Genomic DNA, 19963 nt, shown 5'->3' with positions numbered 1-19963 from the left:
TATAAATGGGAGGACCAGAGAGGAATCTATGATGCAGGAGGATGGTGTGGATTCAACATGGTGGTTGACTAGACCAGCAGTCTCCAAACAGGGTATAAGAAGACTTTCTAAGGGGTATGCAAGCATTGAACTTAAGGAAATCAATATACAGACTCCTGCTTTCCAACTGTACTAATTCATTAAAATGTCCCCCCAAAAAAACATTTTAATTCCAAATAACCCTCTTCCTCTCTCCTTTGCAAAAAACAATGTCAATGAAACAAACAGGAGGCCAGAAAGCTTCCTGTATTTATCTCATTCATCTGAAAGATATTTATGGATCTCATCTCATGTATCAGACACTATTCTAGGAGACTAGAATCTATAAAAATCCCTGCCTTCTTAGCACTTACATGGGGTGAGAGGGAAAACAACAGACATTAAATAAAGGAGAAGATATCTGAGCAAAGATTTGTAGGAGATGAAAGAGCCTTTTGGATCTCTGGGAGCGCATTCCAGATCACTTAGAGGATTCTCATAAGTTCACTTCAGTACATATCTAACAATAAAAAATAAGAATTTTAAAAATTAACAATACCTTCAACAATTCTATCATCAATATCTTGGCCTGTTCCATAGGATTCAGTCAGATATCTGTTTAAAATATAGAATAAAAAAATTTACATGACAACAATATTGCACACATTATCATTGTAACTTTATTTTTTTTAAGATTTTATTGACTTATTTGAGAGAGAGAGAGAAAGCACACCAAAGGGTGGAGGAACAGAGAGAGAAAGAGAAGCAGACTCCCCGCTGACTAGGGAGCCCAATGAGGGGCTCAATCCCAGGCCCCAGGATCATGACCTGAGCTGAAGGCAGACCCTTAATCGACTGAGCCACCCAGGCCCCCCATAGTTGTAATTTTAATATTATTTAATATATGTAAAATTTGAACATGGATCATCACTATAACTATTCATTTAAAATTTACAAATTTATATTTAAATGGAACTATTCTGTTATACCTTTCTTCTTTTAAGATTTATTTATTTGAGAGAGAGAGAGAAAGAGAGAAAACAAAGCGGAGGTAGGGGCAGCAGGAGAGGGGGATAAAGAATCCTCAAGCAGACTCCCCACTGAGCACGGAGTCTGACACCACTGTAGGCAGAGAGAATCTTAAGTAGGCTTCATGTTCAGTGCGGAGCCCAACTTGGGGCTGGATCTCACAACCCTGAGATCAGAACCCAAGCCAAAATCAAGAGTTGGACACTTAACCAACTGAGCCACCCCGGTGCCCATTACAGCTTTTTTTTTTTTTTTTTTTGGTAAAGATTTTTTATTTATTTATTTGACAGAGACAGCCAGCGAGAGAGGGAACACAAGCAGGGGGAGTGGGAAAGGAAGAAGCAGGGTCCTAGCGGAGGAGCCTGATGTGGGGCTCGATCCCATAATGCCAGGATCACGCCCTGAGCTGAAGGCAGACGCTTAACGACTGCGCCACCCAGGCGCCCCCCATTACAGCTTTTTAAACACTTAAAATTCTATTTGCATCACCTTGAACATCTAAATCAGTCTTATTTTTAAACTGTTTTTGGAAATATTCTGACTTTAACCAACTATTTGGTTTTAAAGATGCCACACATTTCACACAGGAATATTCACCATCTACATAAGAGACATAAGTCTTCTGCGATAGCATATTAATTCAATCTGCATGGCTAGAGAAAATACAGTAATCTGTCACTGAACAACAAGGAAGTTGCCACTCTTCGTGTAGTTTTAGCCAAAGATTAAACATGATGGAACAACTATTTTCCTGGAACATTTCAAAACAAAAAGTAATCTTTGACTTACAACATAAGCTTATATTATAAGTTTACAGTTTCTAAATTATTTGTTCATTTTCAAAGCTGTCTATAAACCATAGACTCACCGTATGGCTCTTACATACAGAAGAGAAGAGAAAGATTAAGAAATTAAACCACTTAGAATTCCCAGGGTATCAGGAAGCACTCATTTAACCAGAATTGCATATACATAATACACAATAACAAACTTCTAAATTAAGTTCATACAAATAACTGAATAGCATACATCTGCATAAAAAAGAGCAAAATTTCAAGAAGGGACCCACCAGCAATTGACTGAGACTGTAATATAGTGGGAATAACACTGGTGAGAATTTAGAGTGCATTGGTCCTAGCAGTAACTTCAACACTAGATTTAACATCCCTAAGTAAGCAAACTGAAGGAACTAAACTAATGAGTGCTACGGTTCCTTCTACATTTAAAATGCAATGATTCTAAACAGAGCATAGAGTTTAATTTGATGGCAACAAAGGGGATATACTGAGAGGAAGGTTATGAGGAGATAGAAATAAGAAGGCCAACTGTCATAAGCTTAAGGCAAAAAATGGTTTCAACCACACAAACAGCAGGAATACTGAGAACAGAGTGTAAAGGTTGAATTTTGAAGGAACATTCCTAGATTTCCCTTTGCCTAACCAGCATGGGACCCCTCTAGGATCCTCATAAGAACATGCCAGAGCTAGTTTTCAACAATCTATAGCTTAGCTTCCAAACAAGGTGTCTGTTTTTAAAAGGTATAGAGCCTACCATTTCAAACTATGTCATAAAGTATGCAAGGAGTTGATACAGCATGCAACTCTTGATCTCAGGGTTGGGGGTCTGAGCCTCATGTTGGGTGTAGACATTACTTAAAATAAAATCTTTAGAGCACCTGGGTGGCTCAGTCGGTTAAGCATCTGACTCTTGATTTTGGCTCAGGTCATTATCTCAGGGTTGCGAGATCAAGAGTCTATCTCTCCCTCTCCCTTTCCCTTCACCCCTCCCCCCTCTCCCTCTCTAAAAATCATAATAATAAATTAAAAAATAAAATATTTTTTAAAATACAATAAAATAAAGTATGCAAAAGTATACAAAGTCAACCTGTTCAATCAAAGAAATATCTGTATCTCTTTGTTCATAACATGTTCACAGCAGCACTATTCCCAATAGCCAAGACTTGGAGGCAACTGAAGTGCCCACCGATGAATGAATGAGTAAACAGAATGGATACTATGCAGCCTTACAAAGGAAATCGAGGGGCGCCTGGCTGGCTCAGTCGGTTAAGCATCTGCGTTCGGCTCAGGTCATGATCTCAGGGTCCTGGGATCAAGCCCCACATGGGGCTCCCTGCTCAGCGGAGAGTCTGCTTCTCCCTCTCTCTCGCTGACCCTCCTCCCCATTTGTGCTTGCTCTGTCTCAAATAAATTTTTTTAAAAATTGCAAAAAACAAAAGGAAATCATGACACATGATACGACATGGATAAAACTTGAGGACATTTTGTGAAGTGGGATAAGCCAGTCACAGAAAGACAAATACTGTATAATTCACTTTTATGAGGTATCTAGAGTAGTCAAAATCACAGAAGCAGAAAGCACAAGGATAGTTGCCAGGGGCTGGGATGGGGGAAATGGAGTTGTTTACCGGGCACAGAGTTTCAGTTTTAGAGATAAGTAGTTTTGGAGATTGGATGAAAAACAATGAGGATATACTTAACACTACTGAACTGTACACTGAGAGATGTTTAAACTGGTATTAAGCTATATATTTTTCACCACAAATTTAAAAAATAAAATAAAACTGTTCAAAATATTCCACGTTAGCTAAAAAAGTCCTCACCTTAGAACAAATTTTGTATTTTCTGTTTTGCCAGCTCCTGATTCTCCAGATACAATGATAGACTGACTCATCTTGAGCACCTTCATGTCTCGAAAAGCCTTATCAGCTAGGGTCAAAACAGCACATTAATGATGAGCAGTGTACTAAATACAATTTACTAAATGATACAGTTGTTTTACTATCAAAGAAAACTTGCTCTTAAATTATAAATGTGTATTTACGGTTAGTAACATTTTAAAATAAAGTCATTCTAAAGTGTTCAAAACATCTCTAAAAGTTTTTACTTTAAATGTCCTATCTTATTACCCTGACAACTAAGCAATATGAAATCCAAATAGACAACTCTTATGTTTGTACTAGAATGTCTTCATATTATGAGCTGTGGCTCAGTTCTTCCTAATTCCAGAGCAGATTCAAAAAAAAAAAAAAAAAAAAAGTGCTCAATATACATAACTAATGAAGGCCCCAGGGAAAAGCAAGAAGTAACAGCTACCAATTAAGAAATATGGCAACCAAAAATTCTGCTGGAGAAAAAAGTCATAATTGCAAAATCTGTGTAGTAGTATTACAAAGACAAGTTGAGCACAGTTTAATTCTGTTAAAGGAGTCTCATATTAAAACAATTCTAATTCAAAATTAGGTCCTAAACAATTTAGCTCTGTAAGATAACTACTTCTCATTTCAGACATGTGCTACCCATACAAATGAAGAAGGCTTTACAGATGGCTTTTACTCTATTGGACCGAATGCAAACTACATGCAAGAGTATATCCATCCTTCTGACTAGGGGCTAAGACAAGGGGAAAACTTATCAACAATCTGTTCCACCCACTTTAATGATATTATTCTAGACATTTTTTTTTAGCAGTAGACAACTAAAAATAAGACAGTTTATTTACATTTTAAACATATAATTTCTCTCCAGTGATGAGCTGGTCATATTGAGGTTCTAAAGATTTTGTACCACTCTGCTAGCTGATACAAAACATACTAATGCCTATCAGAGCATCTCAGAACCAAAAGTCAATCTGCTGTTGCACTGGATTTGGCTGACATATTCACTCCGCCTCGTACACAAGTCAGCCAAATTGGGAAGCGAAGCCTGGTTTGGTCAAAACATAGGCATGAAAAGAAAGCCCAAAGAGAAACAGACTGCACTAAGAACTACTACCAACATGTCATCATTTAAATGCTGGTTATGTCTGGATCTCTGTACTTGCAGTCACCAGCTATGGTAGGGGTGTGTGTGTCAAAAAAACCCATCTCTGCATTCCTCAGAGCTGAAGATGAGAGAAAACCTGAGAAAGGCAAAAACTGCTGTCTTCCCACACAGATTTCCTAGAGATATGAAGCATATATCATTTCTAATTCTTAACACTTATAAACCCCTCATGCAAGATAATGTAGGGAAGACGTCTGCTCTTACAGCTTATACCTAGCCTTAGTAACACACTCACAAGTGGCGACCTGGGTAACAATGGAAGGCCTGGGCCTCAAAGCTGTGAAGACACTTTTAAGATGGAGCTGATCATTTCAAGAGTCAAAAAGAACTATTAGGTCAGCTTTTATTACATCCTACTTTCAACTGGGTGGACATATTTAAGGGGACACAGACACATTTAACACAAATAATGATGTACAGCTACCCCATGAGTTGCTGCAAAAGTAGTCTTGCCCATCCTGTGTAAGACACGTGCTCCTAAATAATGGTGATACATTCAAAACGCATAAAGGCCCACCAAAATACATATTCAACTCATGGTATCTTTTATTAATCCAAAAGAAAAACATTAAATTTGTACAATATAAGGAAAAAATTAAATTACTTACCAATTGCAAACACATGAGGTGGCATTGTCCCAAGAGATTTTCCTTGATATGACTTTATTGTTTCTGAAGAATATATTTTAGGTATGTCAAAGTATGGGTTCACTGCAATCAGAATGTTGGCGACATATGTCTAAACAGAAAAAGCATAAACATAAAATTTTCCAATTACTATTTTCATTTAAAACTAAGCAAGGCTCATAGGAGAAAGAAAACACAGCAAGCAGACACCTTTTATTCTCTATATAAATTAGGACTTCCAAATCTGCATTTCAAGCCCTAAATACATACTCTACAGGACCCACAGTTCTCTAATTCTAATATTTCCATCTTCTCATCCTATATGCATTCTCAAACTCAGCAGATCCAAAATTAAGATTATCTCTCTTGACTACTCTTTGCCTCAAAGGAAACACTCTTCTCCCATATGCTCCCTCTTGTCCCTAAGTTCACGGCATCACCACCAAGCCACCACAGACACTGAGACAGAGGCTGAGTCTCTGAGCCTCTATTTCAATCAGCCTTCTTCGTTGACTCTACTTAAGAAATCTACTCTCCTACTTGTATTCCTACAGCTCGAATCTTGGTCATTTATACTCCTCACCTGGACTACCTTTCTACCCTGCTACTGAAGAGCTTAAAGAGCTCATGGGATCCTCTAGGCCAATTTCCATCACCGAAAGCCAAGGATTAATTTAGTGCTCTGGTGACCACTTGGTCCCAGATTTTTGCAAAACAACATATGTTAACCATTGCGCCTAAAATACTGAGAGGCCAAATGTTTAATGAGCAAGTTAAGTTTGCTTTTAAATTTGGAATTTAACTGTGGCTCTAAAAGACCAGAAAAATGCACCAATAGGATTTATAAAATTCCTTGTGGGTAGAAAGAGAGTTGTGGTTTAGCAATTAGTTGTGGTTTACTGGCCAGACTAGGGCAGGCAGGACCATATTTTTCTCTTTTCTGCTTCTAGTTGTAGAAGGGAAATGATGCAGAAACCCTGAACTCTCAGACTACTAATCTAAAATTCAATGAAGGCTCTCAAAGATGTTTACTGCAGTGGAGTAAAAAAATTTTAAATTCCAGGTAATAATCTTTCCATGGGAAACAAAAGTAAGAGACTTTAGTAACCAATGAAAATGTTAAATGTGAGTTAGCTATTATTCTACTCAAATCTAAGGAAGAATTGTGATAATTCTGGCTGGTGAGAAATAGAAAAAAATCAAATTTAAACTCTTATTCCAAACTGCTTCCATTTCTTCCATATGTTATAGTAATAATAACTATACTTACGTATTGCTGATTTTTAACAGTTTTATAACTAAAAGACATAATTGGCTAGGAAAAAACATACTAATCATGGCCTCAGACAACTTGAAAATTCTGGTTTTCCAAACAGAAGTTGATAATGCCAAACAACCACTATCTAACAGAGGTCATCTGCCCAACCGCAATACATATCTTAAGAAAAGAAAGATCAAAAAAGCTAGGAATAACCCTAAAATACTCTAGAGTAATGAAGACATTATATATGACAAACAAAAACTTAAATTTCACAAATGGATAATTTTTTTTTATCAATCACACAATTTAGAAAAGACTTGTAAGTCGACTAAATGTGAAAAAGATGACAACTAATTTTCTTGAAAGTATAACTAATAAGCGTATAAATCTTCAGTTATTAATGGTCACAGTCAGCAATGTGCAATACCACTGCAACACAGGAAACTTCGTAAAAAACCAATAAAAATCCCATGAGTGTCAAGCTTTTGTATAAATATCCCAAATAAAAATAAAGTATCTCAATTCTTAAAAAGTATAATCATTCCTTGTAAAAGTAATAAAAACTTTCCAAATTTCTAGAAACAAATATTAAAACAATTAAAATTTGCTAAAATAAATATTATTGCTCTACCACCAAGTAATATAAGACATGTACAGAAAAAATAGTGACTATTTTTACTTGAAGGATGATGTTTCCTGGTTAGATACAAATCATCTTTTAATGACTTATTACCAGTTCAATTGTTTTAACAAATTTAAAAAATTTGTATTATTTTGGTAACTAAAACAGCATTTAGCATACAGCAGATTCTCAATATTAGTATGCTGATTGAGTGAGTTTTGCTTCTAAATATATTTCTAAGCAAAAATAGCCATATCAACCTAAATATATTCTCCGTTTAGTTGATTTTGAAAACAATCAAAGAAGAAAGTGAAGACTAATATTGTACACAATTGAAAGATGGCAAGTAAACGCTCCTGAAAAAGACAAGACTAGTTCTGTTTCCCAGCTGTCACTATTTAGACAGATGGCAAAGACTAAAGGTAATTTAGTCAGAACTAAGTGAGTATAATTAGGCAAATTGATAGTGATATAAAAGATTAAGACTGCCATTTGATCTGGGAAGAGTCAAAGAAGCCATGTGTTTTTTTCTTTCGAAAATAATGGAGTCCCATCTTTATAACAGGAAAACTACAGTGGGGTAATTTATCTCCAGCCAACAAAGGAATCTACAACTAGGTCATATTAAAATAAAACCTCATACATGCCCAATGAATAATTATAACATCCTAGTTAAGTATCCATCTGAACAATGTGGTATAAACCTTAACTAACATTAAAAGCACTTTCTTTCATTTTTTAATATTCTGGTTTTTCTAAGGTAAGTTACCCAGGGTTTAATGAAATATTGCAACTATTTTGGCTCTATGATCAGTGTTTTGGTGTTCTTGAGATTTCCTCAGGGACTGCTTTCTATTTTAATTTACATTTCTTTGTCATCAAAGTTTTTATTTCAATATATATTCCTTATCTTTATAAGTTACCTTAACTTTTTGCAGAACAATGTGGAAAGTGAATTAACTAAACCTATCTATAGACACATGCCAAAAATAAGAAATCAAAATCCCAAATAGTGTTTTTTTTCAAACAACCAAATTGGACATCTTTAAGTCAGAAAGATATTAGATGATGCTCCGAATTCATTATTTCATTCCACAAATATTCATTAAGCGCCTACTATGTACCATGCATGTTCTAAGCCCTGGAAGTAAAGCAGTAAACTAGAAAAAAATCCTTATCCTTATGGAGGTCACACTCTAGTCAACAGGCTCAGATCAAATAAGATTTCCTGTTAGAAAATTTCAAGTTTGACAAAATCAAACAGCAGCATGTAAAACAATTATCCCCACAAAAACCTAAATCGTACGTAAAATACTTACATAAATTCTGTCTTTACTGTATCGAACTTTGATATTATGAAGAAGAGTGGCTTCATTTAAATACATTAGTGAACCTGAAACGTAAAATTTGTAAATCACTAAATATTTGAAGAAGAAAAGTAAAATAAAACAATACTATCTTAACCTGAATCACTTGGACCCAAGCTAAAGTCCACCTGCTAGGTTAAATTTAACTCCATCTTTTTAAAACGCTGGGACATGTAAAACCCCAGAGGCCAATTTAAAATATATCCAGGTTACATATGTATTACAGTAATATTTTTACACAATGAATTTCCAAACAGGTGAGTACATCTAGTGAGTACCAGGTGAGTACACATTAATGAAAGTTGGCTAAGAAGCTGAGTACAATTCAAGTGGGAAGTACTACTTCAGAGAGCATGGATTTTAATACACTTTGAACACAACAAAGTGATTATACTAATCAAATCAGATGTTCAGAATTTTACAGAAAAAACACAAAAGATAAAACTTTAGAATGAGAAGGGACTATCAGATCATTCAGTCAGTGCCTTACAACTGATATGAAATAAGAGTCCTGGGAAAATTACATGTGTTAACCCAGGACATGCAGCTAATTAACAACACAATCAGGGTAGAAATCTTGTTTTTCTGAGATCTGCTCTACTAATACATCAGAGTATAATACTATATATGCATATATATATATGTTAATGTGCATTATTTTATACATAATATTATCATAATATAATATACTCTGACTTATTCTATTCTCCCAGCCTAATACATACCCTCCCAGCCCTCCACTCCCTTGGGTTTCGTTTCTCCATTTCTACCACATGCTGCAGTAGACAAAAACCACTCTTTTTCCCCAACCACTTTGTTTCTATTATTAGCACTCTCTCTCTTCTCTAATCCATCCAGACGACTCAGCACATAAATCTAACTAAATTAGAACACTCATTAAACCTCTCTCCTCTTCAAAAAACTGCATCAGTGCGTCTCCACTAACTACCAAAATCCATACTCAAGTCTGATATTCAAGGCCCTTACTAAACTTGCATTCAACTGACCTTTTCATATAATTGTCCATAACTCCCTTCACTATGGTCTAACTTGCTGGCAGACTAAACTACTTATCAAATCCAAATATATTCATGCGTTGGACTCTACCTCTATATATCTAGGTGTCAAAAATCTACCTCTACTTTAAGGTCAGTTCCAAAACTATCTCACAAAGGATAATTCCCCATTCTCACAACTACCACCCCCATTAGAGCTACCTTCTTCTTTGTACTTTCTTTATGGTGCTTACCACAGACCAATCCCGTCAAACAAGAGTCTCTTGCGATATCTCTCAAAAAAGACCACCTATGCCTCTATAGTTATATAATGCAGCCAGTTCACTTTCTAAGCACACATGTCACTGTATCTCTCTTTTTTTCTTTCTTTCTTTTTCTTTTTTTTTTAGAGAGAGAGAGAGAGACAGAAGGGACAGGAGGGGCAGAGGGAGAGGAAGAGAGAGAATCCCAAGCAGGCACAATGCCCATCATGGAGCCCCACATGGGGTTCGATCTCATAACCATAAGATCATGGCCTGAGCTGAAATCAAGAGTCAGATGCTCAACCCACTGAGCCACCCAGGCGCCCACCTCACTGTTTTCTAATGCCACTTATGGCAGAACAAAACAAGAAGTTAGTGAGTGAAGCCTCCTAACAGTTGAATGGAGGCTTTCCCTTAACTGAGAAAGATTTGGAGAAGGTAGGCAGCAGAGGTTTGGCTTCTGGTCACCAACCTTTCTATACCGCTGCACTTCTTCCACCTTCGACCCCAGGAGCCTGATCTACACGTCACCTTTTCTTATCCAAAGCACAATGCTAACCCACTCCCCCTTCTCTCACCTTCCTCTGAACTACCACCCTAAAATACCATTTACCTTTCCATGTCTAAATGAAGTGAAATACCTTGAGTAGTACTATTTAAGAGGAAGACCCCTGTGTCCATTGGCAGATATTTCACCACTTAGGGATTCATTAATTTCATTAACAGATATTCCTGATAAGGCTGGGGGTGTGTGTGGAAGGAAGTAAAGAAATGAGAGCAAGTCGTCATTCACATGTCAGTATGGGTTTAAATTATTAGCTTTTTCAGGGGAACATATTGTGGGATTAGGAATTCTAACTTAAAGGAAGCAGAGAGAGTATCATACAATCTTGTTTTAAAATACTAACATAAGAAATGGATTAAAAATAATTCAAAATCATGTATTATGTTCAGCTACATGTGGATATGTAAACAAAAAAAACCACTATTTTAATATATGAAAAGGATTAATTCATAGTTCTGAATGTTCCAACAAGTTTTAACAGAAAAGAATCATTTCTCTGATTTTAAATACTGTAGAATCTCATTCTTTTATTTCTTTTTTTTTTTTTTTTTTTTTTTTGGTTCTGATTGCTGTTCAGAAAAATACCATCCCATGAGACAAATTCTCCAGCAATTTTGGAAAGGAACTCCATTTTTTTTTCTCAATCTCCTACACCTAATAATAACAGCTACCATTTGAGAGACTGCTAGAGGTCAGGCACTGCACCAAGCATTTTAAATATATCATCTCTAAACATGCAACATACACATTACTACTCCCATTTTACAGATGAGAAGCTCAAAGAGGAGAGACAAATTGACCACAGGCACAAAGCTTCCTAACAGCACAGTCAAAATCTGAAAGTCCCTGGTTCTCCTATTACTCTACTATTCCACATTGTCCCATCCACATATGGGGACTTTACAGGCTTACTCAAATATGAACTTCAGAGAAAAATCAATAAGTACAAAATACATTCCTTTCTCTTATCTTTTTTCTTTTCTTTTTTTTTTTTCTTAAGATCTTAAGTAATCTCGAGGTGCCTGGGTGGCTCAGTCGTTAAGCGTCTGCCTTCAGCTCAGGTCATGATCCCAGCGTTCTGGGATCAAGCCCCACACTGGGCTCCTTGCTCAGCGGGAAGCCTGCTTCTCCCTCTCCCACTCCCCCTGCTTGTGTTCCCTCTCTTGCTGTCTCTCACTCTGTCAAATAAATTAAATCTTAAAAAAAAAAAAAAAAAGATTTTAAGTAATCTCTACACCCAATGTGGGGCTTGAACCCACAACCCCAAGATCAAGAAATGCATGTTCTACCGACTGAACCAGCCAGCAGTCCCTTTTTTCTTTACATGGAGAGTTTTTAATGTCAGACACCATTAATGATATCCTAGCAACTGGACATGATTCTTAAACATTGCTAAATAGAGGCACGTGGGTGGCTCAGTTGGTTAAGTGTCCAACTCTTGATTTCATCTCAGGTCATGATCTCAGGGCCATGAGATTGAACCCCACTTGAGCCCCATGTTGGGCTTCATGCTCAGCGGGGAGTCAGCTTTCTCCCTCTCTTTCCCTTTGTCCCTCCCCCAGCTTGTACGCTCTTTCTCTAAAATAATATTGCCAAATAAAAAATGAAACTGCTTAATCTTGAAAATATAAGAATAAACATGGCCTGGTCACCAAATATGCTAAGATAAAATACAATGTTCTAAAATCAATTTTTCAATTAGTGCTTATACTTTTTTAAAATGTTTGTTTCCTTTCAATAGTGACATTAAATGGGTCCTCTTGACTCAACTGCCAAATTACTGAACCACATATACTCCCATAAAAACTATCTGATTCTAGATGAGCTTCGAAATAACTCCTTCAAAACTGTTAACAAGACATTTTTCATTCAGGCTTCATAGTAAATTATTACCATTTCCCACATTTACACAACTGAGATAACACTAAAAGGACATTCAAGACTCTTTCACCAAAGTGCAAATGTGAGACAATAATGAATTCAGGGCTTTTGAGCTCCTCCATTCACATGAACCCTCATATCAAAAGGCTACATTTCTTCTGAACCAGTATAGTATGCCAAGTAATATAATCACTAATTTATTTTTTGGAAAGATAGCTTCCTTTTCTGTGCTGAGAACTATTTCTTAACCCAGTACTTACAATTATCTTCCACATCTTTTTTGCTGTCTTCTTCTGCAGGGAACACTTGGTTTATGAGAGCCAAAAATGTCTAACAAACAAAACAGGAGCTCATTAAACTAGAAGCTTATAAATAGTAAGAAAAATAAAGGACCTTAATTGGTAGCATACCTTGTAATAATGGCAACAGTATGCTCTTCATTATAATGTAATACAAGATCCTTCTATTTAATAAGTCACTAACCCAAAAAGAGGATAATAATTTTACTCAAATATTATCCACTTTACCATGAACATAAAATCAATAATGGAAATAAAAAACATCCTATGCTCTAATGCCTAGAATGGGACAAAACAAGAAGTATGTTAATACTGCATTTACATGGTATGTACTTAAAGAACTTTTTTAAAAAATTTTCATGTTTGTATACAAAGCAATTTTATTGTTTAAAAAAAGTAACATTCAATTAGATATACCAACAGAACAGACTATTATTTAATTAATGCTACTGTTTGAGTAAAACATATTAAACCCAAATTCCTGTATAAAATGTATCAGAAATATAAACAGTATCCAAAACTATTTGGTCCACAAAATTACAGCTATCCATGAATAAGTCTGTATTTATTATACCACTTAAGTGCTATGGTAGAAACTAGAATTAAGATAGTATCTTGCAAGAGAGAATAAATGATCTCAAATTACATCTAAAGAGTATTAAATTTTATTCATGTCATTCTAACAGTTATCTATGAACATATACTTCTCAAACAATTACAATTACTCTTGTGGTTGAAGTTTCCACCCATACCAAATAAAACTCTATGGAAAAATGTTCAATTATTTTAAAATAATATTGATAGGTCTACATATGTTCATATATGCAAAAGTATAAGACAAGACTACTGCTATAGTTTACAGAGTAAAATCCAGGCCACTGATACTACCTTAATTCAAAGTCACACCCAAATTAGAAAACTGTTATGCCTAAAAACTCTGGAAGTTACTTACTTGGAGCAGAGCTCATATGTTCTTAATGCTATAAATGTGCAAATGTTTACAAGATAGATCACAAAATCGAAACTGATCCATAACGTACATTAAGTATATTAATGGCAATATAAAGCAATCTACAATTTATAACAATCATTCTATAGGAAAATGCATTCGAAAGTAACTGCTCATGTCACAGACATTAGCCTTCTTTCACAGCTGTGGCAAAGGGGGTAAGGACTACCCAGACCCCAGGTTTTGGTTCTATCTTGTTAGGAAACACATCAAATATAAGAGGCTCCAGAAAGTGGGGCAGCAGTGGAGGACAACAAATTCCTAAAATGGGAAGGTTAAGAGCAGGAGTCAAAGACCAGTAACGAATCCTAAAAGACAGTCTCTCTCCCTCCTTCATCCCCCAATTATTACCAGCCCTCATCTTCTTCTCCCCTTTACTGCCTACTCAGTGAGAAAGAAAATTTGTTTCATTAAAGCAATTGTTTTCTTTTTAGAGGGAGGATGCGTTTTCTTCTATCAAGGGAAGATCACATAACAAAGCACACATTGATCACCAGCAGTAAACATCCACCCCACACCAGACAGTACATCAAGCTCCAATGACAAAACGGACAAATAAAGTCTACGCATTTGAGAAGATTACAGTCTAATAGGGAGGGAGAGAGAAATGTAAACAAATATCTCTGATAAAATATTACAGGCAGCTAAGAATTTTCAGCACTCCTCCAAAGAAGAAATAATCTACAGTAAATTTACTGCATGAGAGGAGGAGGGAGAGATTGGGTATCCGTGGAAAAATTTCATTAGGGAGGTGACCTCAGTCTTAAGAGATAAATAATATTTGCTAAGCAAAAAGCTATGGAGAGTGACAAAAGGAGCACTGTAAGCAAGGACACAAAGCACCCAAAACCACCTGGTTCATGGTGAGGGCGTAATAAATACAGGAGAGGAAAGATGGAAGAAAGGAGAGACACACAAGAATAAGCATATGGCAAGAGTATGAGGAGGAGACTGTTGATTGAAAAAAGATAAGCCTAGCAAAGTAGAAAGAAAAAGAAAATGTGGACCCTTAATATGCCATATATTTAGGGCTTTAGCTTGAAGTCCAGTCTGCTGCAAATATGGAATATGAAGTCAATTTAGAGGTTCAAAAAGGCATTTTTAACAGTACAGAAGGTATCAGAAGATATCAGAATGCATCACATGTGATAAGGATATTTCATTTATGAATATGCATACACATACTTGTTGACATATGTAATCTATTTCTTATAAATATATACACACGCACAATACACATATCAAATGCAATGTAAAATCCATTTACTACTGGTCACAATCAAAAAATTTTTAAAGCCATTACAATCATCAAAGACATGTTCCCCACCAGAGCTAATAATTCCTTCTTCCACGCTCCTACTATATCAGCAAACAGATCTACTTGACGTGTCCATCACTTTATGCACTGAACTCCTTAATATTTAAAAAATGATGATCTCTCGATCATGAATTACCTAAGCAAAAGAATGCTACTCTTATGGATTCTTTCAACTATATGGTTATTATGACATGTTATAATTTATTAAGACCCTGATCAGAGAGTAGGAGGAAAAATTAAAATTAGAAGCAATCCCTGAGAATCTGTTAACTTCCAAAAAATTTTTCTGGAAAGAAAAATTTTTCTTAGTTTATAGAATTACCTATGGATCCATAAAGTTTTCATAACTCCACAATTTAAGTTTGAAGTGTTTTTATTGCTTCTATGTATGTACTGATTAATACTAATAAGGCAAAGGTGAAGCACACAAAATATTTAAAATAGGAAAAAACATATACTCATAAATCAAGTTTCCTCTGTGCCTGAATTATTTTGTCACCTGTGGATATAACAAAATATATACAACAGAATATACCTAGGAAATAATACTTTTCATTTCATTGCAGCCTTCTGATTTATTGTGCTTATAAAATATGTTACACAAAAATGAAAAAAGACTTTGAAGAGTACTGAAAGGCTCACTAAATTTCTATAACCCTAAATATGCTACTTTGACATACTGATTATTTTGAATTTAAATGCTCTTGATAAGCAGCAGGTACAAGAAAACCATTCTCACTCTTCTTTTTATCCCTGAAATCAGGAGATAAAATTCCTATGTGGAAAGTGCCCTCCCTACACCAGGAAGAAAGACGACATTCTTATCACCAGAGAAGGGGAATCAAGGCCAAGAGAAATCTATACAGACTCTATCATAACTCTTACCTTCTTACCTTCCTAATTACTTCACTACAATGTACTGCCCCTAACCCAAACCCCTTTGTCTTATCAATTCTTCACAAACTGATTATTTCTTTGTCAGAAAAGTATAAAAGCTTTCTGCTCTGGTCATTTCTATGGATCTTCATTCTCTTGTGAAGGTTACCATATACACATAAAAATGTAATAAAAATGGTATGCTTTTCTACTATGAATCTGTCTTAATATCAGTTCTATTCTTAGGTCCAGCCAGAGACCTGAAAGAGTAAAGGAAAATTTTCTCTCCCCTACAGCTTCAAATATATGAAAATAACCGAGATTATTTCTTAACTTTGTCATTCTTTGAACATGTAACAGCATTGTAAGTACAAATAGGTACTTGTCAATAAGATGAAAAACTAGAGACACTTTGTGTTTTCTTTCCTGAGAGTATCTTTAATTGGCCTCCTCTAACACAGCACATTATATATTATGCATTTAGGTTCCTGGGTTGTTTACAGTAACAGAATAGTTTTCTCTGTGAAAAGACCTCATGAGAGATCCACCTTGTTTTTCTAAGGTTCCCAGAAGGATGGCAGTCATATGGCATTAGTTAACCATGTATCAGTGGAATATAAATTATTCACAAACAGTCTCGAGTCTAAAGTAAACAGAAATGACATCAACAAATTTAATTTAGTCAGAAGATCTGTTTAACAGAAGTATTTATTAAACTGAAAATTGTGAATATCTCCCACAAAAACAGAACTCATAGTCCCCGTGAAGACTCAGAGAGACTCCAGATCACATTTTCCCCAAACTCCCATTTTGTAATACCGTCCAGTCTAAGATTAAAAAGAAATAGATGCCATGTGTACAAAATTAAAGTATGCTTTTATATTTTAAAAACTATCATAACAAAAAAACTATCATTATAATGAAAATATTAATAATAATAGATGGGTTTGTTAGACTTAAGTATCTTAAAAAAAAGACTTAACTATCTTTAATAGAAATATATTTACTCCAATCCCATGCTAATAAATTTAAGTAAATAAAAAGCTTAAAAAAATCACCTAGATGCTAAAACAAACAGCAAAATTTGATAAAATAATCCCATTCACTTTTCATATTTTTGTTTTATAACATGTTGATTACATCACAGATATATTAGCTTTAGCAATATACTGTAAAAATGTTATTGTTCATATTTTATCATATAGCTATTTCTTAAGAGATAATAAAAGGCTCACTAGATTTCTATCCGATTTTATGACACGACACCACTTTTTCCCTAGGATATATACTTAAACAATATATTTAATAACTCATTAGAAAACTAAGATTCACTTACCAGAAAACAGCTTTCCCTTATGCTGTGCTAGAAATATCTATTTCATTAAGAAGGGAAACATCTGTAGAAAAAAAATCAAATTTTGAAATCTCAGCTCAGAAACTCACCTTGCCTTTTTGGTTCAAGGGTTCGATTGTTAAGCTGTCAGGGCCAATATCTACAATATTGCCCATTTGAAATCCATCTGTAGGGTGTGGCGCCCAAACGGGCTTTCCATCCTCCATTTCTGAAGGGAGTGTCCACTATCTCCTGTTTGAAAGGAACAAATAAAACAACATGAATAACTTTGGAAATAAATAAATAAATATCTGTTTAGGAAGCTAACATGGAAGTTGTAATTCATAGAAACACACATCTGCCCCTGCCACAGGAAATCCTCACCCCCTTTCTTCTTGCTATACCCTGACCCCTTTTATCCACCTTTAGAGGAGGACCAAGCAGAGACTACCCCCCCAGGTAACACCTGCTCTGCTACTGCCGTCCTTCAACTGCGACTGCAGTGGAGTACTACACTTCGAGCAGCACAGGAATTGGGAGAGACGGTCACAGTGTCTACTTATTGCCCAAGTGTAGCTGAAAACAACACTTCCTTTTATTACCTAAAGTATTCTGAATCACACAATAAATTAAACAGTTGTCCTAGGAATAGATGTTATTGTGTGGAGTTAACTAAGGGTTTAACAAAAGTCATCTTAAACCTGAAGGGATAAAAATGAGACATGTGAAAGACTACCTTTCCTGAGAAACTTACCCTCCCAATCTGAGACTACAGGATGCTTCACCCGTGTGGCTCCCTGCATGTATCCTCACAGAACCATTCAGCATACTGTCTTTGTTTTTTTTATTTTTTTACTGAAGTAAAACTTATACACAATGAAATGTACAAATCCTATGTATACAACTTGGTAAGTTTCGACAAATACACATAACCATTTAACAAACACCACAATCAATATATAGAACATTTCCATCATCCCCTGGAAGTCCCCAAAATTGTTATGGTCAATCCCAATCTTTCATAGGGATCCAACGCTCTGGTTTGTCTCATCACAGATTAGTTTTTATCTTTTCTTGAACTTCATATAAATAAAATCTTATAGCTTTTATGTGTGGTTTCTTTCACTCAACAAAATGTTTTTGATATTCAACCATGTTGCTGTATATACGAGCCCACTGACCAGTTATACCACAATTGTTTACCTACTGTCCTACTGATGGACGCTGGGATTGTTTCCAGTTTTTGCCTATTGTGAATTCTAATTTTTCAAGTGTTCTTATAAAGCTTCTTTCATGCTTAGCATTGTCATATCTAACATTTATAATTCATCTCAAAGGGTTCATGACTTGTAAAATATTTAATTTTAATGAGCTCGGATTCTATGAAACTAATGTGTAATAGTGAATTGGCTAGTGAGTGATCCTGCATGTTCTAGTTTCAGCATCTCAATGGAACTTATTTTTCATTACTTATCTATACTTAAAGAAGAGTTGATGCACATACCATAAACTCTCCTCTTTTGTGGCATTTGCAAATCGGGATTTCCCTTGTGGATGCTCTCAGGTCTATTCTCTCATGAAAGTGAAGGATGCGTAGTATGTAGTTCAGTCAAAAAGCTGCTGACTACTGGCATGTCTGCAATGTGCTTGTTGGTTAATGTCTTTTACGCCATAACTATACAATGGGATTTGCTTTCCCCAAGCACCAAATGCTGTTAGATTTATATGTAATTCCAAATTAAGAAATTAAATAAAGACTCTCCATAGAAGTGAATCAGTGACACTACTTCAGACTTACCAAACCTATATCTACACATTTTACTTAAATAACTATGTAGTCCCTGGCTTTAAGTACTATCTTTAGATGGGTGATACCCAAATTTACCACTCTAGCCCAGACCACAACTCAGCTGAGTTCCCAGATGTTCATGTGCCTACTGGACATCTTCTCATGGGTACATCTAAAAGATATAACATTGTTATGATTATATCATTACTCTGTTCCACCACCCCAGCCTGTTCTTCCTTATATCAGTAAATGCACCAACAACATTCAATTCAAATCAAACATGGAGTCATCCTCAATTCTTCCAGCTCCCTGCAAATTCATATCACTCCCGTAAACCTGTCAACTCTACCTCCAATAGGCATCTCAGTTTCACCTACTTCTCTATATTGCCTCTGTCATCCTACTTAAAACCAAGATGGCCTTTTACCAAGACTTCTGCAATTAACTTAAGCTGCCTCTTGCTGCTACTCTTGCCAATCTGCATGGATCACGAGAAATCTTACTGAAAGGTGAATCTGATCATGTCATCCCTATTCCATCAGGGCATGAACTAGTCCTCTCTGTGTTCCCAAGGCCCAACACAGAGGAGGCAATTTAATAGTCACTGAGTGAGTTAATGAATTGTGCACACAGTTTCAAAGAGTAAAAGGAGATGGTGAACTAAAAAGAGTTGAAAGGTCTTAAAAACCTAAGCTTGAAACTAAGCTCCTCCACTGTCTGACCAGCTCTTAAGCAAGTTACTTAATCTCTCTGATCATTATCTTTATCCTTACCCATAAGTGATATCACTTACCTTACAGAATTGCTATGAGGATTAAGTGACATAAAATTGAGATCATCATTCTAATGGTACCCAACAGATACTAGTCA

General features: G+C 35.6%; 1 protein-coding gene across 11 annotated transcripts in view; it reads right to left on the bottom strand.

The window, feature by feature from the left end:
* The window catches only part of MYO6 (myosin VI), a 138400-nt gene that overhangs the window by 65764 nt on the left and 52673 nt on the right, over positions 1 to 19963 (bottom strand). For all 11 annotated transcript variants that reach the window (XM_057303875.1, XM_044387105.3, XM_044387107.3 and 8 more), the window contains 6 exons: positions 17415 to 17556; positions 12730 to 12799; positions 8718 to 8791; positions 5498 to 5627; positions 3668 to 3773; positions 578 to 633 (listed from right to left, as the gene is read on the bottom strand). In XM_057303875.1, the coding sequence (XP_057159858.1) occupies positions 578 to 633; positions 3668 to 3773; positions 5498 to 5627; positions 8718 to 8791; positions 12730 to 12799; positions 17415 to 17531 (553 nt within the window). In that variant the 5' untranslated portion in view covers positions 17532 to 17556. The remainder of the gene's footprint in view (positions 1 to 577; positions 634 to 3667; positions 3774 to 5497; positions 5628 to 8717; positions 8792 to 12729; positions 12800 to 17414; positions 17557 to 19963) is intronic.

This window comes from Ursus arctos, unplaced genomic scaffold, assembly GCF_023065955.2.
Source record: "Ursus arctos isolate Adak ecotype North America unplaced genomic scaffold, UrsArc2.0 scaffold_29, whole genome shotgun sequence".
NCBI lineage: Eukaryota > Metazoa > Chordata > Mammalia > Carnivora > Ursidae > Ursus > Ursus arctos.
The sequence above is the reverse complement of the archived record's forward strand: the minus strand, read 5'-3'. Positions and strand labels throughout refer to the sequence as shown.